At 34.6% G+C, this 26020-nt stretch overlaps 2 protein-coding genes and 1 long non-coding RNA gene across 5 annotated transcripts in view; 1 reads left to right on the forward strand and 2 right to left on the reverse strand.

Moving 5' to 3' along the window:
• Positions 1 to 3174: 3174 nt before the first annotated feature.
• Positions 3175 to 3582, forward strand: LOC132165339 (glutaredoxin-C9-like). Its single transcript, XM_059575861.1, has one exon. It carries the CDS (start codon positions 3175 to 3177, stop codon positions 3580 to 3582), a length of 408 nt encoding a protein of 135 aa, XP_059431844.1.
• Positions 3583 to 10643: 7061 nt separating this feature from the next.
• On the reverse strand, positions 10644 to 15982 carry LOC132166188 (uncharacterized). 3 transcript variants are annotated; one of them, XR_009438549.1, is made up of 5 exons: positions 13818 to 15982; positions 13579 to 13687; positions 12862 to 12985; positions 12293 to 12491; positions 10644 to 10747 (listed from the first exon to the last, which is right to left on the reverse strand). It is a non-coding gene; the product is annotated as an uncharacterized LOC132166188 (long non-coding RNA). The 3 variants fall into 3 exon arrangements; XR_009438548.1 differs by lacking the exon at positions 10644 to 10747 and having other exon boundaries at positions 12032 to 12491; positions 13818 to 14073; positions 15564 to 15982; XR_009438547.1 differs by lacking the exon at positions 10644 to 10747 and having other exon boundaries at positions 12032 to 12491.
• Positions 15983 to 21433: 5451 nt separating this feature from the next.
• LOC132165034 (uncharacterized) overlaps positions 21434 to 26020 on the reverse strand; it is a 5297-nt gene continuing 710 nt past the window's right edge. Inside the window, exons 2-3 of the mRNA XM_059575544.1 lie at positions 21607 to 21800; positions 21434 to 21490 (exon numbers count right to left, since the gene is read on the reverse strand). Of these exons, the coding sequence (XP_059431527.1) occupies positions 21434 to 21490; positions 21607 to 21800 (251 nt within the window). The remainder of the gene's footprint in view (positions 21491 to 21606; positions 21801 to 26020) is intronic.

Raw genomic sequence — 26020 nt, forward strand, 5'->3', positions numbered from 1 at the left:
CATGTGCTCTGATTCCTTCCACTCTTCTCATTGCTCTTATTCTTGTTTAAGATTAGACCACCTTATTAAAACACACACACAAAAATAAAAATAAAAAATAAAAAAGTCCACAGGACCACATCAAGTGCCAAGAGTGCTTTCTGTCGTCTTTTACCTGCTAGTCTTCCCCTTTGATCCTACATTTAGAGAAAAAAAACATAATACATGCCTTACAACATGCCTAACAACATGATCATATTCTGTACCAACCACGTGCTTTCTGTCGTCTGAGACATTGGCTCGTGTCTATTCGTTGAGGAATATTGCTATACATGTGTATCGAATATTGTAAGTTATGCCAAGTGTGCAGTACAATTCACAAGAAACTTATCAGTTGCCTTTTTTGTCTTCTTTTCTTTATTTTTCTTCTGGCAGTGCTAGTAAGAAGCAACTTAAGAAATATGGGGGAGTCAGATTTTGCCTCATTCATCAACTAAGCTAGTGGTTAATTATAACGTTGAGATATGTGTAAAATATTGATAGAATCGCATATTTTAGATAAGAATGCAATAGTTTCAGAATTCATTAATGCTCTGTAAACTATTGATTATTAGAATGCCAGTTTGATTTATCAGTCTTGGGGGATGTTTAGAAAGAAAACCTCGGACCTTGTAATGGATCGGGGTTGAATTGGTTTTATAAGTAAGAAATCAAAGTTTTTTTTTTTTTTGTTTAATCCAAAATGATCTCTTAGCAACCGTGCAGAGAATGAAGGGGAGGTAAAATAGGGCTTGTTTTGAGCATTTTTCATGATGGGTCTTATGCTTCGTCTGTCAATCACAAATTATCAAACAAAAAAAAAAAACTCCCTTTTCTAGCACTACAATTATATGTTCTTGGGTTAAAACATATAATTGTTCAATCAAATGCATTTAACCTACCTTACGTTCTACTTTTCTCCAAGGCAATCTAACACATTAAAAGGGGAAATTTGTCTAGCAAGTGTGTGAGAATCCTCTTGGACATCTTGGAGGGAATAATCATCAAATTATTTTATTATGAGTGTCAAGACGTGGCCAAACACCAATGTAATGAATTGGTATTTGGTACACCAACAAGTTCTTCTATCCTTTCCCCTTTCCACATGCATATATACGTGCAGCCAATGGAAGGTCAACATAGCTTCTGACTTGAGAAATATCGCTCTTCCATCTATGCAATATTTGATAATCCACCTAAACACGTGAGAACACCAAAATCAAGAAGCCCCCCAAAGTTATAAAGCAATAAAAAGGGTGTGAATCATTTTATAGACATCACACAATCAAAGATCAGTTTTAACAATTTGAGAAGTCACGTATGAAGCTACACCATTTTTCTTGTTAACCACGTAACTTCTTGTGTTTTATTTTATTTATTCCCTTTATTAATTCCTTTAGCGTTAAGTAATTAAGCATACACATATATTCATATTCTCCACGTCACTCTCCTTGCCAGCGAGGTACCCAAAAAACCAGAATGATTAAATGAAATCATAACAATCCCATTGTCCATTATCGATTTCATCAAATATTGCAACACTCGAAATTACAAATCGTCACCCCCATTGATTCCGGTCATCTTTTAGTTGTACTATGTCTTGGTTCCCGTCGTCTTCCCATCTCATATATGAGGATAAAGTTCACAACCGAAGATTATGCGTTGATTGAAGGGTTTAAGGGTAAAGCTACAAGTTCTTTAACATTTATCAAAAGTTTTAAGAAATGAATATTTTTGTCACAAGTTTATTTACGAAAAAAATAGAGAATTTTTTTTTTTTTTTTTTTTTTTTTTTTTTTCATAGAGAGAACAAATTGAAGGAGAAAACAATAAAATAGGACAGAAAAGGCACGGAAAAACATAAAATAGGACAAAATGGGTGGAACTCGGATATATTTTGTTGGATCCTAGGGTAAAGTAGTGGGGGTTGAAACATAGGACATAGGAGAGAGATCGTGGCATAACCTGACGGCGCGACTGTCCTCGAGAAGGACACACATCGCAAACAGTAGGCTCAGGCTGACAGTCCAACGACGGCGTTTCAGGCGTTGTTTGTCCGGTTGTTAACCAAAGGGCAAAAATGTATTTAATCAAAAAAAAAATAAACAAAATAAAAAAGTTCTAATTTGGTCAAATATTTTGTTTTTTTTTTTTTTCTAATCAAGAAAATATTTTTTTGTTGTTGTTTAAAGGTAAGCCGTTGAAAAGGGCCGTACAGCGTCAAAAGAGAGTGGCAGACTGGCAGTGCACGAGAAAGCAACGGCGGTAGAAGTTGGAAACGTGTGCTTCGCCGGTAAGCCCTCAGGGCGCGCGTTGTCCTCCGCGGGTCCCATTTTGTCAGGGCCCGCCCAGTTGTTTGTGTGTGAGTTGCGGCCCATGTGTCTTGGTCTCCACTCCTCCCAGTTTCCTAGTTGTTTCTCTCTCTCTTCCCCTCTTTCTCTCCCCCTCTCTCTCTCTCTCTCTTGCTCTCTCAGTCTCTCGAGGTGGATTATTATTGATTGAGGTGTGTCCGTACAGTCGAAGAAGTAAGCAGATCTCAAGCCGTCAGAGTTTGCAGGTTGGGACCCCCTCTCTCTCTCTCTCTCTCTCTCTCTCCATATCTCTCTCTCTCTCTCTCTCTCTCTATATATATATATATATATATATATATATATGTATGAATCATGCTTTTTATATTTGTTTTGTTTAAATGTAAAAAGTATATGTTTTTTTATTAGGTATTTTCTAACAATTTGTCTTTTTACAAATTCAAAAGATTAACAATTAGATTTGTAAATTCAAGTGGGTTATTTATAAATTCAATGGTTTATTCACTATAAAGATAGGGTTGAAATAATGAATTTTAACATTTCTTTTTTGTTATTAATATAAAACAGGTGAGAAACATGTGTTATTTCAAAAAAACAATACGCACTTTTTATATTTTAAGAGATAATGAAAAAAAAAAACAAAAAAAATCTTTGTCCACTTTGGAAATGTGGAGATTATTTAAGTATTTGCTAACTCTAGAAAACCTTTTGGTGTTCATTTTTCCTCTTTTGGTGTCCAAGCTAGTACCATAAAAACCCTTACTCTCTCTCGCTTTTTCAAAACTCAGACCCTCTTAGGAAACAGTGAAACACCCTCGTCTCTCTCTATTTTCTACAGCGCTCAAGCATGCAGGTAGCGAAGAAATCCGGGATCGGAATGGACGGCGGCATCGCTTCCGTTAACAGCGACACGCCGGATGCCGTGAAGCTGGTCGGCCCGAGCGAGACGGTGCGACAGCTGGTGGCTTGTAACCCAGTCGTGGTGTTCAGCATGAGCGGGTGTTGCATGTGCACTGTAGCCAAGCGGCTCCTCTTCATCCTCGGCGTCGGCCCCGTCATCATCGAGCTCGACAAGCACTCCGCAGGCCCGGACGTTCAGGCCGTGCTCCAAGAGCTCTGCTCCGACGGCCAGAAGCCGGTCCCGGCGGTCTTCGTCGGCGGCAAGTTCTTGGGCGGCGTCGAAACTCTCGTGACATGCCACATCAAGGGCTCCCTCGTGCCTCTCCTCAAAGACGCTGGAGGTCTCTGGCTCTGACTTCATGTCCCTTTCCCTGACATTGATGACCGAAATATGCTTATCTAACTATCCTTTTAATTTTTTTCATATGGTATGTATCTCTTTCGGATTTGACCGTCTTTGTCCTTTTACTGTTATATTACGTAGGATGTGGTCCTACAACGTACGGAGTGGCAGGCCGATCGACCGGAGCTTTGTTTCTTTGTCTTCCGGTTCTTCACTCTGAAGACGAAAGAAAAAGATTTTGTTTGCAATAGATGCAGGGTATGTACATGTATTGAACATTATATATGAAATCTAATACATAATCTTATTATCATCAAAGCCTTTGGATTATTGAACTATTTTACACATTTCATGTTAAATATCTGCAGCTAAGCTTGCCTTTTCGTTTCTTGGGATACTTGAAATTTATGTCGAAGTTTTTAGAATGTATCATTAAATTCATCTCCTGCTATTACTCGTACCTTAAATTATTATTATTTAAAAGTGTAAGTGGATAGGAAAAAGACTCCGAATAAAAAGAGATGATTTAATCATATATTCTAATAAAAGTTTAATTTTGAATATATATTTGATGAATGAGTACTTTATAAAAGAAACACATACAAATCAACAATCAACAGCAGCAAGTTTAGTTTTGGGTATTTCATCCTTTGCATTTTCTGTTTTTGATAAAGAGGAGCTAGCCTACAACTTCATTAGAGCAGTATCGGTAACCCACATCTTAGGTGTGGGAAGCCTAAGGTACTGTTTTGGGCTACAGGTAAAATTAGGATACCTTACTTAAAAAAAAAAAAAATTGTCATTGAGTTATTTAAATAAAAATTATATTTGAAGAGAAAAACTTATTTTTTAATTTAAATAGTTGCTTTTCAAATGAATCCAATATCAAAGTTAAATATTTTTTTTTATTCTTTATTTGATGCGGGTGAGAATTAATGAGAGACAAACTCCGAGAAAATCAGAGAGAGAGAGAGAGAGAGACTGAGAGAGAGGCACTTTGTTCGACAGGATAAGCAGAGGGGCCAGCAGGAAATGATTGCATGGAGAGAACTTAATTAGTTTTTTTTTTTTTTTTGGATTTGTGAATATCCACAATGAAATAAGACAGATATGAAATTTGACCATGACTTTTCTATTTCCGGAAATAGAATACTTGTTATTTTTTAATTAATTAAGTATTCCAGAACTGCATTTACCATTTTCAAACTCATCTGACTTTTTTCCTTTGAACCCATTGTCTTGATTTTTTTTTTTTCTTAACAATATGTTTTTTTTAATATCAATAATCATCCAGATTGAATGGAAGCAATATGTAATTTAATTAACCCTAAAAATTTTAGAAAAATGTTATGGGTACGTATCAATTTTTTTACTAAGAGATGAGTATCAAAATGATGTGAAGCTTATGAATAACGCTACAGACTTAACTCTTATACAACTTCTTTATAACTTGGCTAAAGTGAAATGCTCATAAACTATTGAATTTAAGATTTTGGGATAACTGGTAATTTAATATGGTACTAGTTCACCCCATTTAAAATTAAAAATATTTCACGTATTGGACATCACCTATTAAAAGAGAGTTTGACCATACACGTAAAAAAAAATATTAAAGTATTTATTAAATTATTAATCTACCTCATCCTACTTTTTTCTTTTCTAATCTACCTCATCCTACTTTTTGGATTGGTGATAATGTAACATAAACCATTTGATCAACATTTATTAAAAAAAAAAATCATAAATTCAATAGTTTATGGGCACACTACATCAGCCCAATTATGCATAAGTCGTATAAGAGTTAAGTTTTTTGATTTACTCGGAGCGTATTAGCATTTATCTGAATTAATTATTTTGATCCTCATTTATTGATAAAAAAATTAGTACCTTTAAAATTTCTGGAAATTTTAAAATCTCTCATTTGATGTGGGTTAAACTTAAAAACTTTGGTTAAAAAAGCAAGGATAAAGTACAAGACAATAAATGGTTTTATAATATAATACCAATGAGGTGGGGTAATTTCATCGGATATTGATAATATCAGGTATTATTGATCACTTTTTAACTTTTTTGCTCCAAAATACTTAAAAGTTGAAAGTGAAGCAGAACTATAACATGGTAGGTAGTAGGGAAATACTAGGTATTTTTTTAGTGTGTTTTTGGTGTTCTCCTAACTGTGATGTGACTTTTAAAATAATTGTTGAATTTGAGATTATCATTATTGACTTTTAATCTATTGGTGATTTTAAAAGCCACATCACAGTTGAAAAGACACCAGAAGAACACTATAAGAATACCTAGCATTACCCTAAGTACTAGGTGTTGCTCCTTTTAATGTTGGCACGTGACCAGAAAATAATAAAATTAACAAGCAGAATATTAGCTAATTTTTTTATTTATGGATTATATATATATATATATATATATATATATATATATAGTCTAGCTCTTAAACGTAGAGGCGAAAATTGTGTATGTTATTGATATTTTCATAATTAATAGTAAGATTTTATTCTGAAAAATAAATCTAGAAGTTAATTAGTGGAATGAAAATAGATGAAATATTCTAACACCCCTCTTTATTGTCCATCATGCTCAACATATGAAATATTTAATTGAATACAAATATGGCGTGTGTCGTCAATATACACTTGTGAGGTTTGTGTTCTACAGTAAAAAAAATATAAAGAAAAATAATGATTAGTATACCTAAGTGGTGTATTAATATACACAAACCCATTAACTTAGATTTTGAGCTAGAAGTGGTGTCTTAATAGCTCATTGTTAATTAGCTCCCACCGCTGTTTATACACGTTTGACTTGACTTTTGTAAAAAAAGTGTTATTTCTCATAGAGTACGCATGACACTCTTGTGTGAGGCCCAAGGGAGAGTTTAGTTAATATGGAAGATATTCACAAGTGATGTGACATTTGTTATGTATACCCTTGTGAGTATTATGTCCTACATTAAAAAAATAAAAAAAATAAAATAAAATAAAATAAAAATTAAAAATTAAAAACTAAAATATAAAAAAAAAATTAAATTTTTTTTTTTTTTTAAAAAAAAAAGGTGGCCCCTTAACTTAGGCTTTTAGGTTACATTAGTGTTCAAATACGTATATTAATGTACTTTTGGTAAAAACTCTTAAGCCATTTATCTTCCCACCATAGTAAATTATAGAGTAAGGTTCAAACACATGACATTTACTCTATTAAATTACCGTTAATCTCAAAAACTTAAACTGATAAAAAGTGATGAATTCAACAATTTGATTAATATTTTAACAAAGACCAACAAGGCAACACGTAAAATATTTTTAGTGTGGGTGAAAAGGTGAGTGGTTATTAATCGACTGTTAATCACTTTTGAAGGCGGTTAAAAAAACTCATTAACCGCTAATTGTTATATATATATCAAATAGGGAAAGGGTTACAAGTAATCAAAATACCTAAAAGGGGTGGGCTCCCGTACAATAGACTCAAACACAGAAATAAACAGTGTAGGTAACCAGAATAAAGTAGGAAAGGGGCCAAATAATTAGTCTGGTCCTCTCCAAGGGACCGCATAAAGCAGTTTTAAAAGTAAAAGAAGTGCAGGAAGACTCATAAACCTCAGGAGGTTTACAAACCCTAATTACATGTGTAAAAACCCCATGAGGCCCAAACCCATTTACACTCCCAACAAGTAACAACATCAACCACCCGCAGGAAGTCGACAAAGGGAAGGCACTGGTCAAATCCGAATCTGGGACCGATGGGAAGGGAGTACTGTCTTTGGAAGCACTAGTCTCCACTACAAAGATAAACCCACAAAACCCAAACAAAACAACAGGAAATACATAGAAACAAAAGAGAAAACTGAAAAATAAAGACAACAAGCAGAAAAGCAACAAAAAATCCAACAAAAGGCGGAGGAGCGTCCAGAGGAGCCCACTATCTAGGGGGTGGTGGAGATTGAGCGCTGTCAAGACAGCGCAAGGTGGCGATGGAGTATTGGGAAGCCGATGGTGACACCTAGAACAACATAACACCCCAAAAATAGTAGATCTAGTGGAGAGATGGGCAAGGAAGGACTGGCAGAGGACAGATGAATGAGCGGGGGGCGATGACAGTGACCTAGAGTGCCGGAGAAGCCGATGAGTGGGCTCATCGATGTTCGGGAGTGAAAGAGGAAAGCAGATATAGCTTGAAAAGTAGATCCGAGAACCAAACCCATCCCAACAGTTGATGCGGTGAAGATGGCTGAAAGCGGGGAGGAGGAGACGACTGGCGATGAGAGAAAATTTGCTGGACCGGCAAAATAAAATAAGGAAGGAAGCAAGAAAGAAGAGAAAAAACCACAAAAAAACCTAGAAGCCAAAAGGCGAACGAACGGAGAAATGAAAGGGGAAGAGGGAGGAGGAAAGAAATCCCTCCTCCCCCAGCAAAGCTTATATATATATATATATATACACACACATGAAACGTTGTATTTTTTGTGTTTAAAATTTTAAATATAAATAAAAATGTATAAAAATCTAAAAACGATGTTGTATGTGCTATGATATTATCGTATTACCATAGAAACGACATTGTTTTGGTTTATTTTATTTTATTTTTTAATTTTTTCTTTTAAAAAGCGGTTAGCGATTAGTAACTCTTCTAACCGCTAACTGCCGGTTAACTGCCCAGTGATCCAGCCCGACTTGGTGGGTTATAGCGAAGAACAATAATAAAAGAACGAATAAACAATTTCAAATCTAGATTCTATCAAAGACCTAAGAATTCTTCTAAAACCAATAAATTCTATCTAAAGTTTAAAGGAAAATGAGGAATAAACTCAATTATGAGTATTCTCATTGATAAAAACTCAATAATAACAACTTCCCTTCTCTGGAGGCTATAAGTATATATTTATAGCCCAAAACTCAAAATATAATAAAATATGACATAAATACCCCAAAAACCCTAAACCTAATAAAATAACGAAATAAAGACTCCCAAAACTTTAACCCAAATAAAATAATAACATAAAATCGGCTAGAAAATAAAACAAATTGACGGCGCCCGTCCGAACGGCCACGACACTTAAACGACAAAAACATGAAATAACATATGAGTTCGGTCTACACTCCGATCTACATCATTCTCTCCAAGTTGGAGAGAATTTATCCACGAATTCGACTAGTTCTTCCTGCGGTCTTTCAGGTGTCCTGTCAACTCGTTCCATTCGCCCTTCCTCAAGGTCAAGACACGGCAATGCCCCACAATACACGTGATGCGCCTAGTCATTCGGAGACGGTGATGATAATCTTGAATGCCCCGTGCATTACTTTGCCAAACGTCAAGCTTGTCGTGCTCTTCTCGTCCCTCTCCTGCCAGACAGATCTCATCACAAATTTAGTTAGAAGAATTTGACAAAATAACATCTGCCCCGATGAAATCAACATAGTTAATTGGCGCTACACTCAAATGAAAGGCTTTATCTTCGGGGCTCTTATCATGCACATGGTGTGTATTCGAGAGATTTACCTTTTCTAACGACTCCTCTTCATCGAGATAGATGTCATAGATTGGTGGAGAGGCCCAGTCTACCAAACAATATTCCTCAATAAAGCCATCTTCCTCCTCCACGATCGATTGACTCGTAATCTCTGCCGCCTCTGTAAGAACCTTCTTTTTGTCAATTTTTTTTTATTTTTTTGTCGCAAGGAACTTTTTGGGTTGCAAGCAACCTTGGAATTCCGGTATATCGAGTCTGAATCTACTCACCCGCCGGTTGGCATGAGCTTGCGCAAGGTGCTGACGTCCGTGCGTTCGGCGCTCCGCAAACTGGTTTCTAGATCCATTCCCATTATGACCACACATGTTGGATATTTGGGTTGTGAGGTCTTTAATTTGATCCCTCATAGCCCTGAATTGATCCTCCACGTGTTGCCAACGTTCAGTGATAGATTTGTCTTCCGCTTCCGCGTACCGCAGTCTTGGATGGCGACGACAATCGTTCAGCCCACCACCCATATGCCACAAACGAATCGTCGGTTACTCCTTACGTGCTGTTTTCGTGCGCACGTGCACCTCGTTCATGTTTGCACAACGGTTGCTCCTCCCCATTCACGGAACGTAATTGAGCTCTGATACCAACTAATGCAGTCTGATTTGGTGGGTTGCAGCGAAGAACGGATAAACAATTCCAGATCTAGATTCTATCAAAGACCTAAGAATTCTTCTAAAAACAATAGATTTTATCTAAAGTTTAAAGGAAAAAAAGGAATAAACTCAACTTAGAGTATTCTCATTGATAAAAACTCAATAATAAACAACAACTCCCTTTCTCTAGAGGCTATAAGCGTATATTTAAAGCCCAAAACCCAAAACCTAATAAAATATGATATAAATACCCCCAAAATATTAAACCTAATAAAATAACGAAATAAAAACTCTTAAAACTCTAACCCTAATAAAATAACAACAAAAAGTCGACTAGATAATAAAACAAATTGACGGCACCCGTCCGAACGGCCACGACACTTAAACGACAAATACATGAAATAACATATGGGTTCGGACTACACTCTGATCTACATCACCCAGGCTATTAACGAATTTTACTAACCGCCTAAGTTAGCGATTTTAGCTAGTAACCCCTAACCGTAACCGTATTTTCACTTCTACTTTTTAGGCTTCTCGATCCCATAATAACAATAAAAAAATGTTGCGGTTAAGAAGTTGAAAAGTGACTAATTCCAAAAAAATTAAGAGATGTTAAAAAAAAACAAAAAAAAAATGTTAAGAGTTATTATTTTTATCAACATTTGCCGATGGCAATGAGCAAGGGAAGCAAGCCAAGTAGCCAACGCTTGAGAGATGATAATTAGGATAAAGGACCGATAATAGTGTTTTTATTTTTCAATTTTCTAATTTTTTTCTTCACAAATATTAAAATAAAGGTTGAAGATACATAACTAGCTTGAAGGGAAGAAGATAATATCTTTTTTGTAGACTCAGAGAGCTCGTCTCTCCCTTCCCATGCAACTTTTCTCTTTTTCTGTCTTTCTATTTTGTTGATTTTTTTTTTTTTTTCCTGCAACTTGACATTTGGATTTACCATGTTCCGCCCCTTTTCCCATGCACACGTACGCTTCACTGTCACCATCTTCAGCCTCCTCGATCCGCTCCTCCTTGATGCCTCCAATCACTACAAGAAATCTAATTTTTAATGGCGATCTCGATCGGACGCTAAAAGTCCCAAAGTATATACTATTGATCAATAGCGTCGACATGTTGATGCTAATAGTTTAACACTAATGGTCAACTGTTGCTCATCAACGTTGACTCGAAAGTAGACGCTAATGATGACCTTTTAGCATTCACTATGTCAACGCTAAAAGTCTTATATGTTGGATGCTATACCAAGCTAAAACGAAAATTGGGTTGGACGCTAGTGCTCCACTTCATTGTCTACTCAAAGTGGACGCTGATGGTGCAACCATCAATGTCCACTTTAGTTGACGTTAATGGGTCTTAAAAAAAATAAAGCAACCATCAACATCCAAACGAAAGTAGACGCTAATGTGTCTAACTAAAAAAATAAAACAATCATCAGCGTTCAAATGAAAGTAAACGCTAATGTATCTAACAAACTAAAATAAATAAAGCAACCATCAGCGTCCAAATGAAAGTGAACGCTGATGGTTCCTAACAAACAAAAAAAAAAAAAAAAAAAAAACTTTAAAAGATGAGACCACATTCAAAAGATATATAAATGATACCAACGAGAAGAAACAAAAAAAATTTCATGACAAAAGAATACCAAAAAGGCAACCAACAGGTTCTGGCGTCATCTTTTAAAATTGTGTGCCAACATGCATATCTGTTAGCCTAAAAAAACAAGAAAAAGAAATTCCAATGGGATCATAAACCGAGAGTTTGTAAAAGAGAAGAATTTAGAATTTATAACCAACATAATCCATGGAAATGGGTAAAGATGTAAGAGGAACCTATACAAAGGAACTTGAGGCTAAAACAACAGCAAGGATAAGAAGCAAACAAGCTTGCAACACCTGGCAGTTCTGAAATTGTTTTTGGAAGTTGCTATTTCTGAATAGAAACAATAAAATTAGTTTAAGTGTACACTTCATCTCAATACTGGATTACCCTATCATATTAAACAGCTTTTCATCTCAATTATGGGGGGTTTTCCACTTCAAATCCCTATTGCACATCTCTCTATGTATGTTTTTTCAGCTTGCCGTTTAAGGTGTGAGCATAAAGAATCAGAGAGTGTATATTGTAGCTCAGTGCTACATATATACATACATATATAACATAATGTATGTGTATATGCACATTTATATATTATCATGAAACCATACCCCAGATCAAAATTTTTAGGAAAGGACAGATCTAAAGGATTAGAGTCTCAAAACCATTAGAGAGAAACCTCAAAACCTGTAAAAATGTAGAAAGGAGAGGACTAGAATATAAAATTTGACTGGAACTCACAACTTAATGTTTTATAAGACGAATCACACAAATGATGACAGTGATGAAATGGTACTTGCTCTAATCTGGAAAACCTAAGCAAGCATATTGCATTTCTGAGAGGCAGTGACATAAACAAAAAACTGGGACCAGAAAGACTTCAAGTGTCCACTATTGCACTCTTGTACAGCCCCTTCTCCCAAAGAGAGGAAACCAATAATAATTAATAAAACTAGAGGAAATCAAGAAACGCCAGTACCTAATTAAGAAAATCTTTCAACCGTAATCAAGATTCAGCTATCAAAATTGCATCCTCTTTAGTAACTTTCCCTCGCTGTGGACTGAGCTTTGAATGATATCTCTGCCATTCTCCGGTTTACAGGTCAAACAAATAAAGCAATATGCTACAAGCCCTTAGTGGACAGCCAACAGTCTTTCATCAGCATCTTCATGCTCAACTTGACAAATAAGAAAAAAAAACATTTGAAATATTTAGGATCCTGATGGAATGTAGCTACTCAAGATTACAGAAGGGGCATGCAACAACCAAATATGTGTATTTAAAGTGTCTCAGACTCAGTTTCCAAGAAACAAGTAATATATTTTGAGTTTGTTTGCGTGTGTGTGTGTGAGAGAGAGAGAGAGAGAGAGATCAAACTCAAGAAATTCGAAGAAAATTTGCATATGACTACATGAGAGTTGGCTAAAAATTATGTGACTGAATATAATAACTACCGTATACCATAGCTACAGTTCATAACTTGAAAGCATATATGTTTATGGAAATGTAGTGAGCCTGTAAAACACCATAATATCATTGGCCATTACCTCAACAAGCACCCTTGCTCTCTTCTTCAATTTTGCACCAGGTTCACCTTTATCAAGCTTTCCTGAAGCCAAGGCAGTTTCCTTCCTCACTCTCTTGCCAGCAACTGCTCAACCTCTTCCTCATCTGCATCCATTCCAACTGCATCATTAAACTCTTTTTTTCTTATTCCAGTTCGGATGGGGACACACACACATTTGAGAATTGATCTTATCACCTTGTCCCATTATTATATACGCTAGTAAAACAAAGGCCACAACTTATACCCTAACTAAAATAAAATAAAATAAAAATATCCCGTGTAAACTAAAAATTGACAGCTTTTACATTGTATAAGTTAATACTCCCTTTGTCCAAATCTAAATGACTCTTTTTATTGGTTTCATGACTTGATTTGAAATGGTACGACTATTAATAAAAAGATAACAATATCACCGTCTCCTAAAATGTCCTTCACTTTAAATTAGAGATGAAATAACCTTTAATAAGAATCTTTAAGAAAAAAGGTTAAGAGTAATAGGAAATTGAAGATGTAAGAAATTTCACTTTTAGAGAGTGGATATTTTACAATGTCCCAAAAAGAGAATAAGACACTGAAATTGGAACATGAGTATATTAATTATATGTGCGAGCACAGGTAAGCATAAGGTAATAAAAATTTAAATCAACATTAAAAAAATGCTCAACAATAAGTATCTACTATCTAGTGACAGCTTTACCATTGTCGTAATCCGCATGAGACTGAGCAATTGCAATATCACCAAAATCTTCTATATCATCTTCCTCTTCAAGTTCATCATAACCCTCAACATATTCTATCCCATGTTCCTGCTTATTCCAAGAACCAATAAAAGGGCATTTAATTATCTGAAAGTAGCATCTAAGTGAGCACAAAAGCAAATAACTCGTTTTTAAAACAATATTAATAAGTTCAAGAAAAAAGGATTTCACAAATTACCATCTCATCTTCATCTTCACTCACAGCCTGCCCCTCCTCAATATCAAGAACCTTGCTATATTCATAGTACCAAGAGGAGGATGATGAAGCTTTTAGTTTGGATATTCTGCATGTTCCTTTGCTATTTGTTTCTTCTGAGACGAATAGCTGGTTCTTTATAGATACACTCTATGATCAACCCAAGCAAAGCACATGACTAGCTACTCTTCTTTTCCTATTTGTTTATGTGGGCATGTAGGCATTGTTGTTGCTTACCCTTGTTTAGTGAAAAAGAAAGATTATGAGGCCCAGATGGCTAGCAATGTTACTTTTCCGTGAGGGTAAATGAAAGCTAGACTAAAACAAATTTCTTTCCACCATACAAAGAATAAGGTTTGAGTTTCTGCCTTACTAAGGTTTTCAAATAGGATATTCGATCTTTGATATTTCGGTGCAGGATCTAGCTTTAAGTAACGTAAAAAAAGCCTACAGCCCCCAAAGACAAAAACAAAAAAACAAAAACAAATTTTGGTAACATTGACCAACCATCACAACAAATTCTATGCCCCCAAAATGTGAGAAACAACCATAATTTATCTAAAACAGTAGCATTACCAGAACCAGATTCAGAGTAAACCCAAAACTCGACTTGAATTGTCAATTTAGACCAATAAATCCAGGAACTGCATGATACCCACCAAAAAGCAACTAACTAAACCACCAAATACAACAAAATTTCCAGTTCTTTTTTCTTGTTTCCTAACAAATCTCTCTCCAAAACATTATCAAACACCCTACAGAAAGTAAACATCTAACATTTGCAACAACTTGCTGAACTTCACAGATATTGAAACAACAAGAGAATAACTTATATACTAAGGTTCCACAAAAGTCCTCTTTTGTGCCAACCATTCATCATCTACCACCTTATCATGGAACACATTACCAAAATAAAACCAAACCACCTGATTATATCAGGTTTAATCATTTAAAAAAAGAAAAAAACAAAAAAAAAAAAAAGGTTTTGCAATGGAGAGGGGTGGCCACGCGAGCCACCCCCTGTGGCCTGGGGGGTGGCCACGAGCCGCCCCAGTGGCCTGGATCTCTCCCCCCTCTCTCTCGGCCAGATCTCTCTCTCCGCCAGAACTCTCTCCCTCACGCTTTCCGACGCAGCCATCCCCACCCAGGGGGTGGCCGCGCAAGCCATTCCCCGCTGCACAGCCACCCCCAACGCCCACTTGTGGTGGCTGCCGGTTGCCGGTTGGCAGCCACCACTTCTATTTTTTTAAAAAAAAATTAATTTTTGAAGTTTTTATTTCCTCAAACCTGGTATATAATCTAGTGCAGCAGGGTTTTTTTTTTCTAAAATTAAGTCTGGTAAGATTGGATTGGTGGCACAAAAGCCACCTTTGTGCAACCTCAGTAACCAAGACGCTCTCTTGAAACAAACAGACTAAAAAAAAAAAACAACAAACCTCTCAAGGTACTTTTACGGAAACATGCTAAGGCAAAGAAAGCCCTGAATTCGGGTCAGGGAGAGAAAAACCCATTTTGGCAATTTTTAGTAATGAAATAACTAAATGGAAGGAAATGGCATCTAAAAAATGATACGCTCTTTTTCCCTTACGCAATTAATTGCAAGAATCACATTGCATTCAAAACTCTCCCAGCTTTATTCAGTTCTAATTCCCCTGCCCACTAAGGCCAATGGCTCACCAACCAAATCAAAACACATATGTAACGAAATCAACAGAAATTAACACATACCAAAAAGCCTCTCCACCGTATTTGGTCACCGGAAAACGTAGGGATCCAAAGGATTATGATGTTTTCCGGCGTCGGGCCCGTGACCCACTTGCCTAGGCGCTGCTCTGCCGCCCCAACCGAATAAAGAGAGGGAGGTAACTGACGAAAAGCCCAAAAAAAAATTCACCTTACCCATTTCTTCTTCCTTGGTAGTGAGCTCATCCCTCCTTCATCTTCTTCCATTACTGCACTGCCCATTCCGAAAATCAACCCACAATCAGCTACCCAAATCAAACCAGCAAGAAGAAAGTAATAGAGAGAGAGACAGACAGACAGACAGACAGACCGAGAGAGAGATTATAGAGAATGGCAAATTAAGGTCGTCTGGAGAGAAAAGTGAGAAAAAAAAATTGCGGGAGAATAACTAGGGTTGAAATTTGGCGAAAAAATAAGCGCCAATTGATCTCGCGTTTTTTATTTAGAAAACAGCGTAGTTTTACCATCAGAAGTCGACGCTGATATCAACTTATTAGCGGCGACTTTTAGTTTAGTCGACGCTCATAGTTAGATTATCAGCGTCGACAGCTACAGGTCGACGTTGATAGTTCAAGTATTACTTCTTAATTTATTAACGATTTATATTAGGGTACGTTTGGGATTGAGATTTCGTAAAAATAATCTATGTTTTTAAAAGATATTGTAAAATGTAAGGTGTTTGGTATTGCGATTCAAAAGGCACTTAATTTAAAATAGGGAAAAAATCTGTGATTTCAATAAGCAGGCTAAAAAGTGCTTATTTGAGAGAAAAAATTTGTGATTTCAATAAACGGGCAAGCTATTAAAATTAATTCCTATAGAAAAAAAAATTTTAAAATTTTTCGGGTTATAATTATAATTTTTTTTCTATTTTTCTATTTTTATATATATTATTTATTTTCAATTGAACTCGATGGATTTTTTTATTATTATTATTTTTATTATTCTCACCCATTAAAAAATCATATAAGCCTATCAAATTTTTTTAGCCTGTAAAAATTTAATTATTTTATATTTTTAGTAAATGTTTTCTCTTTTTATTTTGTTTAATATATTCTTCCCTTATTTATTTTCAATCGAATTCTATAAATTTTGTATTATCTTTATGCACTAGTCCAATTGATCAAACGATTGATCAGATTAATGTACTAGGATTGATCGAAAGTTCAATCGTGCACAATGATTGATAATGAAAAATCTAGAGTTCAATTTGATAATTTAATTGCATCACAATTGTTTGAATTAGTTCACTATAATCGATTAGTCAGTGACTTGGATAATTATATTATTGAGAATACAAGAATGATTGAGTTTGAGTCGGTAAAGATGAAAAGTACTCAATATTCCTCAATTCACATGGTTGTACTTGGATGACGATGTCCAATGGGAGGGTGCTCAATTAATTATCACAATCAATAATCTTGATTCATATCGATCGGACTAATGCACTAGGATAAACCTTAAATTTAAATATTTTGATCAATCCTTTGATCTTATCATGACTTATTGTACTATAAGTACTATGATCGATTGGATGATTGATCGAACCTGTGATCGATCGAACGATTGATCGAACCTTCAATCATTTCAAGTTCGATCGATAATTTGATCTTTTCACAATCGATCGAACAAATGCACTATGATCAATTGAACCTACATTCATAGTGATTGATCGAACCTACATTCATATCAAGTTCGATTGATCATTTGATCGTATCATGATCGATCAGACTGATGCACTACAATTTATCAGATGTTCGATCGAACCTTCAATTGCATTAAGTTTGATCGTATCGTATCAAGATTGATTGAACCAATGCAATAAGATCAATCGGATGTGAAGGAAGAGGACATTGCTCTTTGATTGTATCACGATCAATATAACTAATACACTAAGATAATATAAAATGCTTAGAGTTCAATTGAACCTTCAAGTGTATTCATCAATCGAACTAATTCACTAGGATCAATTGGATTTTCGATCGAACTATTAATTTGTTTGAAATTTGATCTTATCACGATTGATTGAACGAATGCACCAAGACCAAACGGATGTCTGATCGAACATTCAATTTCAATTGTTTCAATCATCTGATCCTATCACGATCAATCGAACTAATTCACTTGGATTGATCGGATATTCAATCGAACCTTCAATTTCAGTTGTATTCAGTTTGATTGATCAATTGATCCTATCACGATCAATCGAACTGATTCACTAAGATCGATCGGATATTCGATCAAATTTTCAATTTCAATTGTGTCCAATTTGATTGATCAATTGATCCTATCACGATCAATCGAGCTAATACACTTGGATCGATCGGATGTTCGATCAAACGTTTAATTTGTTTGAATTTTGATCGATCATTTGATCTTATCACGATCAATCGAACGAATGCACTAGAACTAATCGGATGTCTAATCGAACATTCAATTTCAATTGTTTCAATCATCTGATTTTATCACGATCAATCGAACTAATACACTAGGATCGATCGGATGTTCGATCAAACGTTTAATTTGTTTGAATTTTGATCGACCATTTAATCTTATCACGATTGATCAAACAAATGCACTAGAACCAATCGGATGTCTAATCGGACATTCAATTTCAATTGTCTCAATCATCTAATCCTATCACGATCAATCGAACTAATTCATTATGATCGATCGGATATTCGATCGAACCTTCAATTTCAATTGTGTCCAGTTTGATTGATTAATTGATCCTATAACGATCAATCGAACGAATTCACTAGGATCGATCGGATGTTCGATCGTACATTTAATTTGTTTGAAGTTTGATCGATCATTTAATCTTATCACAATCGATCGAACACATGCACTAGGACCAATAAGATGTTTGAACGAACATTCAATTTCAATTGTTTCAATCATCTGATCTTATCACGATCAATCGAACTAATTCACTATGATCGATCGGATATTCGATTGAAACTTCTATTTCAATTGTGTCCAGTTTGATCGATTAATTGATCATATCACGATCAATCGAACAAATTCATTAGGATCGAACGAACCTTTAATTTGTTTGAAGTTTTATCGATCATTTGATCTTATAACGATCGATCGAACGAATGCACTATGACCAATCAGATGTCTGATCGAATATTCAATTTCAATTGATTCAATCATCTAATCCTATCTAGGATCAATTTGATTAATGATCAATCATTTGATTTTTTTTTTTTTTTTATTATTATTTTAATGTTAGACGAGTATCAGCGTCCACTTATTGCTCTTCAATTTTTATTATTTTTATTATGTTAGACGAGTATCAGCGTCCACCAAAGTGATTACTCGTATAGTGTAAACAAAAAGTTCTTCCTATCGTTATCAACCAAAAAATAAATAAAAATTATTCCTATCAATTACTTTAAGAGTAAAGTCCACTTAACCTCCTCAAACTACCATCCTAATGACAATCTACCCCCCAAACTATCAATTGCGACAATTTACTCTTCAAACTACCAAAACAATGACAATGTATCCCCAATTTTTTTAAAAATGATGAAATTACCCTTACTAAAATAAAAACAAAAATAATAAAATTTATTTTATTTTTAAAATTTTTAAGGGTATTTTTGTCTTGTTGAAAATTCTATAGGGGTAATTTCGTCATTTTGCTAGCATTGGGGATAAATTGTCGTAATTAATAGTTTGGGGGGTAGATTGTCATTGAGGTGGTAGTTTGAGGGTGTTAAATGGACTTTACCCTTACTTTAATATGGTATCTCATAATCATAACTTTGAAGCTTTAGGAAAAAATATAATTTAGCCTCCCAAACTACCAGCCATTTTCATTTTAACCTCCTAATGTTCAAAAAATGTAAAGTAGCTCCTCAAACTACCAAACAGTTGCAATTTGGCGACTTCGTTAAACATTACCGTCAAATAGGATGGAAAACTCAAAATTACATTGTTTTGGCAATGTAAAGTTACTAAAATGCCCTTCTTAAGAAAAAAAAAAACATATTAAAACAAGCAAGGCTTGATTTTCTTTTAATTCCTTACACTTACCAAAACGGCACCGTTTTGGTAAGTGTTAGGAATTAAAAGAAAAATCCCTATCGCCACACGGGTGACCCACGAAAAAACCCCAACCCCACTCAGCTGTCTTCTTCCCAGCAGCCCTTCTCCCTCGAGCTCACGACACAATTTGTTTACCCAACCCATTAAACGTAAGCTGCCCAACCTATAATCGGATACCATGCTCTTAATATTTGATTCCAATATTCTTGATGGATAATTAACAAGAAACTTTGCCAATTAGATAAACCCACGTATTATTATATTGTTTGTTTCCTACGCAAATTCACAGCTTTTGTGTCATTCTATCAGTTAATTCGTAACCAATATCAAGGGGACAAAGGAGTATTGAAGTACCAAGAAGATTCAAAGCCCAGGATGGCAAATAGACATTTCTAAGAAAGTGCGTACCATGGAAGAGCAGAGAACACAACCTTGACATTCTCGTTAAGCCATACATTAAAGTCCAAACGTGGCCGACTTAACCAAAACTTCCTCTCTCTCTCTCTCTCTCTTTCCCTCGCTCCCTTTGAAATCTACAACGATACCTTTTGAAAAGAGAATTCAATCCACCGCAACATTGTCCTGGCCTAGCCTTTTCCACGAAACTTTCACACGAAATCCCTCAAGCGGCTGTAGATTTGCTTACCTAAGAGCTTTCGTGTCCTTTTCCGGTGTTGGGTCTCGCCGAATTTATGAAGCTCAGTCTCTTTCTTGTTTCCATCCATTAAACGGGTCCGAGTAGCTTGTTGTAGCTAGGCAATGGATGCTGAAGCAGAGAAAGTCAAGCAAAGCAGCGCGGTTTTACTTGATTGTTTTAATGTGATTTTTTTTTTTTCGAAAGCGTATTTTAGTAACTTAACTTTGTCAAAACGACATAGTTTTAAATTTTTCATCTTATTTGACGATAATGACTAACGGAATGATTAAATTGCAACAATTTGATAGTTTGGAAACTACTTTATTACTTTTTTTAACATTAGAGAGTTAAAATAAAAATAACTAATAATTTGGAAGCGAAATTATATTTTTCCCAAGCTTTTATTATAGGGGCATATTAATGAATCGGTGGAATATAACACTAAGAAAAAGCATTTTTGTTCCATTAGTTATGGTATACAGTTTATAGCAAAGATCTTCCAAATGTGACGAAAGTTCAGCGTGTGAAAGCGAAATCAATACTGTGCACTGTAAATTTTGAAGATACGTACCATTAATATAGTTAAAAGTCAAATATATATATATATATATATATATATATATATATATGAAGATTAATGATTATGTCTTTCACAAAGGAACAATTGCGAATTACGAAAAAAGACTTGACCCCCATATTTTTGACTGAATTGCCATCAATAAAGGATTGAGGGATCCGTCTTTTCACTACCGCATAGGTGCTATAGGTTAAAACGCTATCGTTTAGGTTTAGTAAAATAAGGCAGCACGTGAATTTTACGTCGTTTCAAAACAGCCGTCACAGTAAAGTTGCAGCCAAAGAAAAAGAAACCAACATGTTGAATCTGAAACGACACATGCTACATCTCGTCCAAAGTCTCCTAGATTGCTCACAGCTGTTGTGTTTTTCTTTTTTAATCTACATATTCAAGGTGAATAGAAACAAAAAAAATGTCATCGACTACACTCTGTTTCCACTTTCAATACCTCTCAGATCTTACCAAAACAGGACGAATCTGAATCATTAGATAATGAAATGGTGATGCAAAAAGGAACAGGACATAATCTCTAGCAAATCAACAAATATTTGTAGACACAATGAGATATCAACAAAGAAGTAAAACTTAATTATTTGGGTACTTCCCCATTTCTCTTATTCCAAGAAACCCATCAACAACTACCTAATTCCATAGAAAAAAGCAAGATTGAGAACCCCACTTACAGTCTCCAAATCTTCTCAAAAATCAACAAACCTCACCCACAGCCCACTCTGTGTTCGAGAGAGGAGATAGATTACATCTAATTTGCAATTGACTCTTAAGGACCTCGTTTTCTTCCCAGACTTGAACCCGTCCTCGAACCTGGCCTTGGTCTCCTCGGGGTTAGTCACCTTCTGGTCCCTTGACTGAAGCAAATCCGCGGAGACCACATCCTTGAGATTGCTAGACCCACTGTTAGTTTCTTTTTCTTTGCCTGCAACTTTACTGTGACCTAAAATTCACGTGCTAGCACTTATTTTACTAAAGCTAAATTATATACAGCATCAATGCGGTAGTGAAAACAAGAAGCCGGATCCAAGATTGAGATCTCATAAAATTTCATATAAATTTGAGATTATAAAATTCATAAATATCAGCTGTTCATGTCATTTAATCGTCTAAAATAAACCATGTTTTAGCATTTAATGAGAAAGTTATCCTCAAGAAATTTAATAATTCATGTTTTATCGTTGAAACATGACTTATTTTAGACGCTTAAATGAGATGAATAGCTGATATTTATAGATTTTAAAAAAATTCTAGAAAATCTCAATCCACCGATCAAAGTTGGAGAATTTCTTTAGTTAATTGCCTTTCTCTAATGGAAACTCCCTATATTCCGACTTTCAAGAAGAGACATGACTTCATCAACCAGTTTATTATAATTATCACCGCGCGCTCTATATGCAATCATACAAAAAAAAAAAAATAATAAATAAAAAAAAATCATAAGAGTAGGATTGTGCTATACCATTGATCAGTTTCAACATTTAATTTGACTTCTGATTGAAGAAGAAGAAGAAGAAAGAAAGAAATAATATAGAGAGGCAAGTAACATATCATTGGAGAATGGAGATCGATCGTACGTACTCTAGAATTTTGATTCAACAATTAGCATGCAAAAGAATTAAAGGACAAACATTATTTACAGCCAAAAAAGGAAAGAACAAAGATCAAAGAACAACCTTTTTATTAGGGTGTTTGTTAAAGAACTTGAAAAATGAAGTAGACTTAAATTGTAACATATTTGATTGATACGAGAAAAAAAAGTAATAATGTTTTTGTATGAAAAGAATTTGTTAATTTGTTTTAAAGTAATTTTTTTTATTTGAATAGTAATAAAAAATGATTGATGTGATGTAAAAAAATAAGAATATTGGGGGTATTTTGAGAGAAATAGTAGATAATTTTATTTTATTTTATTATTTTTTAATTTTTTGAGTCCTTTGGCAATTGTCAAAAGTTGGTAGAAGATTTGTTCAGGGTAAATAATTTTTTTTTTTTTTTAAATGTTAAAGTAATGACAAAAAACACTTTAATTAATTATATGAATTAGGTTTACATTGATTTCTGGAAAAAGTCTCAAGTCCAGAAGAGTGATGACATATACAATGTTATTATTATTTTTTTTTATACTTTTAGTGGAACTATCCAAAACGTCTCCTTCTCAGTGCTCTTACCTTAGAGCATTTATAGAGAAAGAGCTAAATTTTTATACAAAATGAATTTTCAAAGCTTATTTTATCTAGTTTAGTTAATAAATTTTTAAATGTCTTCTACATTCAATTAGTTATTTTTTTATCTATATCATTTAAATATTATTATTATTATTATTATTATTATTATTATAAGGATTGTATTTTTCCTAAATATTTTATTTTTCAACTTTTGGGAAAAAAGAAAAGTGGAGAGAGAAATAATAGGAGAAAATTTTGGAAAAGAGATGTGGAAGAGAAATAGCAAGAGAAAATTTTGGGAAAAAAGAAAACAAGTGAAGAAAAAAAAAAAATGAAATGGCTTCTGAGAAAAGTTAGCATTTTTTTTTTGGCTAATCTAATAAAATATCCATTTTGCATTTTTTTTGGCTAATCCAATGTGGGGTTTTTTTTTTTTTTTACAAATTTGATTAGTCATTTTAGATAAAAGTACAATTTATCTCCTCCATTAGAAATGTTCTTAGAGCATCCGCATCAAACTAGCAATTTCTAACATTTGTCAAAAAATTTAACAAAATCTGCCAAAACCCCCATTTATCAAACTAGCTATCAAATGTTAAATATAGCATTTGTTAGAACTCCTTTTCAAATCTAAAGAGACAAAAAGCAAATGTTATTTATTTTATTAGAGTATTTTACTGACTACTGGTGCCAACGATTTCTTCCCCTCCAAATATATATATATAAAGGAGGGTGCAATAGGCCGTCCAAACTCGGTAATTTCGTGTCGGGTTCACAAGTTGTATCAAAATTGCCCGCCCTAAGTTGTGATTATAAAATAAGGAGTTTCATGGTAGTTAAAGTAGTTTGATTTTACAATAAAAAATAATATTTAGTTAAAGCAAATAAATATTTAGAGAATTTACTATTTGGTAGTCTTAAAAAGTGACTAGTTATAGCTAAAAAAAGAACATTTTAAAAGTTAAATTTAAGTAAATTTTCAATAACTTGACGTAGATGCTCTTAGTTGTGGTTTTCATACTTTAAATGCCAAAAAAAAAAAAAAAAAAATTGTGGTAAAAAAGGTAGTTGTCAAACCTTGAATGATTTTTTGAGCGCAAGTACGTACAACGTTACAAGCAAAGCGTAACTCTCTTTTTCTATGTCGCCATTAGTAATCTGGTGGACGTGGCAGGGTAGAGATTTGACGTCATCCCCTCCCCTTTTTCTTGTTCTTTAATTTTAGAGAAATATATATATAAAATGTGGCTTTCAAATGATACGACATTATCATCTTATATTATCTATTGTTTTGTCATTTCCCTCATTTTTTGCCTCCTCCTTTATCTTGATTATTTCAATTGAAGTGATGTTTCCTAAACTTTATTTCCCTCTTTCGTCAGTGAGGTTGATTGAGGAGGCATCATGGACCTGTTGGTGCAATTTTATTTTATCTGTTTTCACGTGGTAGTTAGGTTCGTTTATGTTATTTAAAATGAATAAAAGTCATACCACATTTGATGATTTGAAATAATTGGATCAGACCGCTATTGCATGTGAGAGTAATATATGATATGGTAGGAATATAATTCAAGTAATACGTACACCAAATTAATATGAAACTCAAAGGCATATGTTGAAAGTAGCTGGCCATCAAATCCTTCTTGGCAAGTTGGATGTCATGAATATCCGCTCAACTTGAGAGGGAATGTTAAGCGAAAGAAATATGAGCAAAGAATGAAACCATGATCAGCAACATTCACTCACCTACTACAAATCAATTGAGAAATGAAACTCTAGCGCGGAATTACGTCACTCACCTACCAAGTTGGAAGAAAAAAGATAGGGTTAAATACTAAATACCTCCCTGAAGTTTCACAACTTTATTTTTTTTTTCCCTGTGATTTCATTTTTATCACAGGGGGCCCCTGTGGTTTTAATAAATGATCAAGTTAGTCCATCCGTTAGTTCCTAACGGAATTCCACGTAGACTAATCAGACGTTGACACGTGGTACATACTTAATTTTTTTTTTAAATAAAAAAAAATGTATTTTTTTTTTTAAAAAAAAAAAAAAGAAAGAAAAGGAGAAAAAATTGTGGGTAGCTCCCTTGGCCATTTGGGGGTGGCTCGGCCACCCCCTTTGGCCATGGGGGTGGCCTGGCCACCCCCATTTGGCCGGATGGGGGTGGCTTGGCCACTCCCTTGGCTCCAAGGGGGTGCCCGAGCCACCCCTTGGCTCCAACGAGGTGGCCGAGCCACCCCGTTGGTGCCTAAGGAGATGGCCTGGCCACCCCCAGTGGGTACTGCCCCCAGGCCCAAGGGGGTGGCTGAGCCACCCCCTTGGCCATAAGAGCCACTTCCAATTTTTTTTCCTGTTCTTTTTTTTAAAAAAAATTAAGTGCTACGTGTCAATATCTGATTGGTTCACGTAGAATTCTATTAGGTCAGCTAACAGTCAACTAACAGATGGACTAACTTGGTCATTTATCAAAATCACAGAGACCTCCTGTGATAAAAATGAAACTGCACGGAGAAAAAAATAAAGTTATCAAACCCCACGGGGGTATTAAGTATTTAACCCAAAAAGATAACACCTTCCTTTTACATAAATGCCTACGATGTACAGAATATTCACACTTAATTTGCACAAATTATATCTCCAAAGTTTCTTGTATAATTATCCCATCATGTAAATCGATCTGACATCAAGAAATACAAACAATTTTGAATAAAGTTTTATTTAGTTGTTTACATTCTTTGGTTTTTTTTTTGGGAAATCATATACAAAATCCTTAAGTCGACGCGCTTTTTTTAAAAACTCCCTGGGTATTTATTTTTGAAAATTTAGTCCCTGGGTAACTCGAAACTACAAAAAAAATCCCTACCATCAATTTTTGTTAACTTCCGTTAGTCCACTCAAAACTCACCGTTTTATCTTATTAAAATATTAATTTTTTATTAATTTAATTTTAAAAAATTAAATCTTAAAAAAAAAAAAATAAAAAAAATTGAAG

The sequence above is a fragment of the Corylus avellana genome, chromosome ca11 (assembly GCF_901000735.1).
Source record: "Corylus avellana chromosome ca11, CavTom2PMs-1.0".
In the NCBI taxonomy this organism is placed as follows: domain Eukaryota; kingdom Viridiplantae; phylum Streptophyta; class Magnoliopsida; order Fagales; family Betulaceae; genus Corylus; species Corylus avellana.

Bases quoted from the DNA above. Each gene is read 5' to 3' on its own strand.
- LOC132165339 (XM_059575861.1), top strand. From the start codon at position 3,175: ATGCAGGTAGCGAAGAAATCCGGGATCGGAATGGACGGCGGCATCGCT.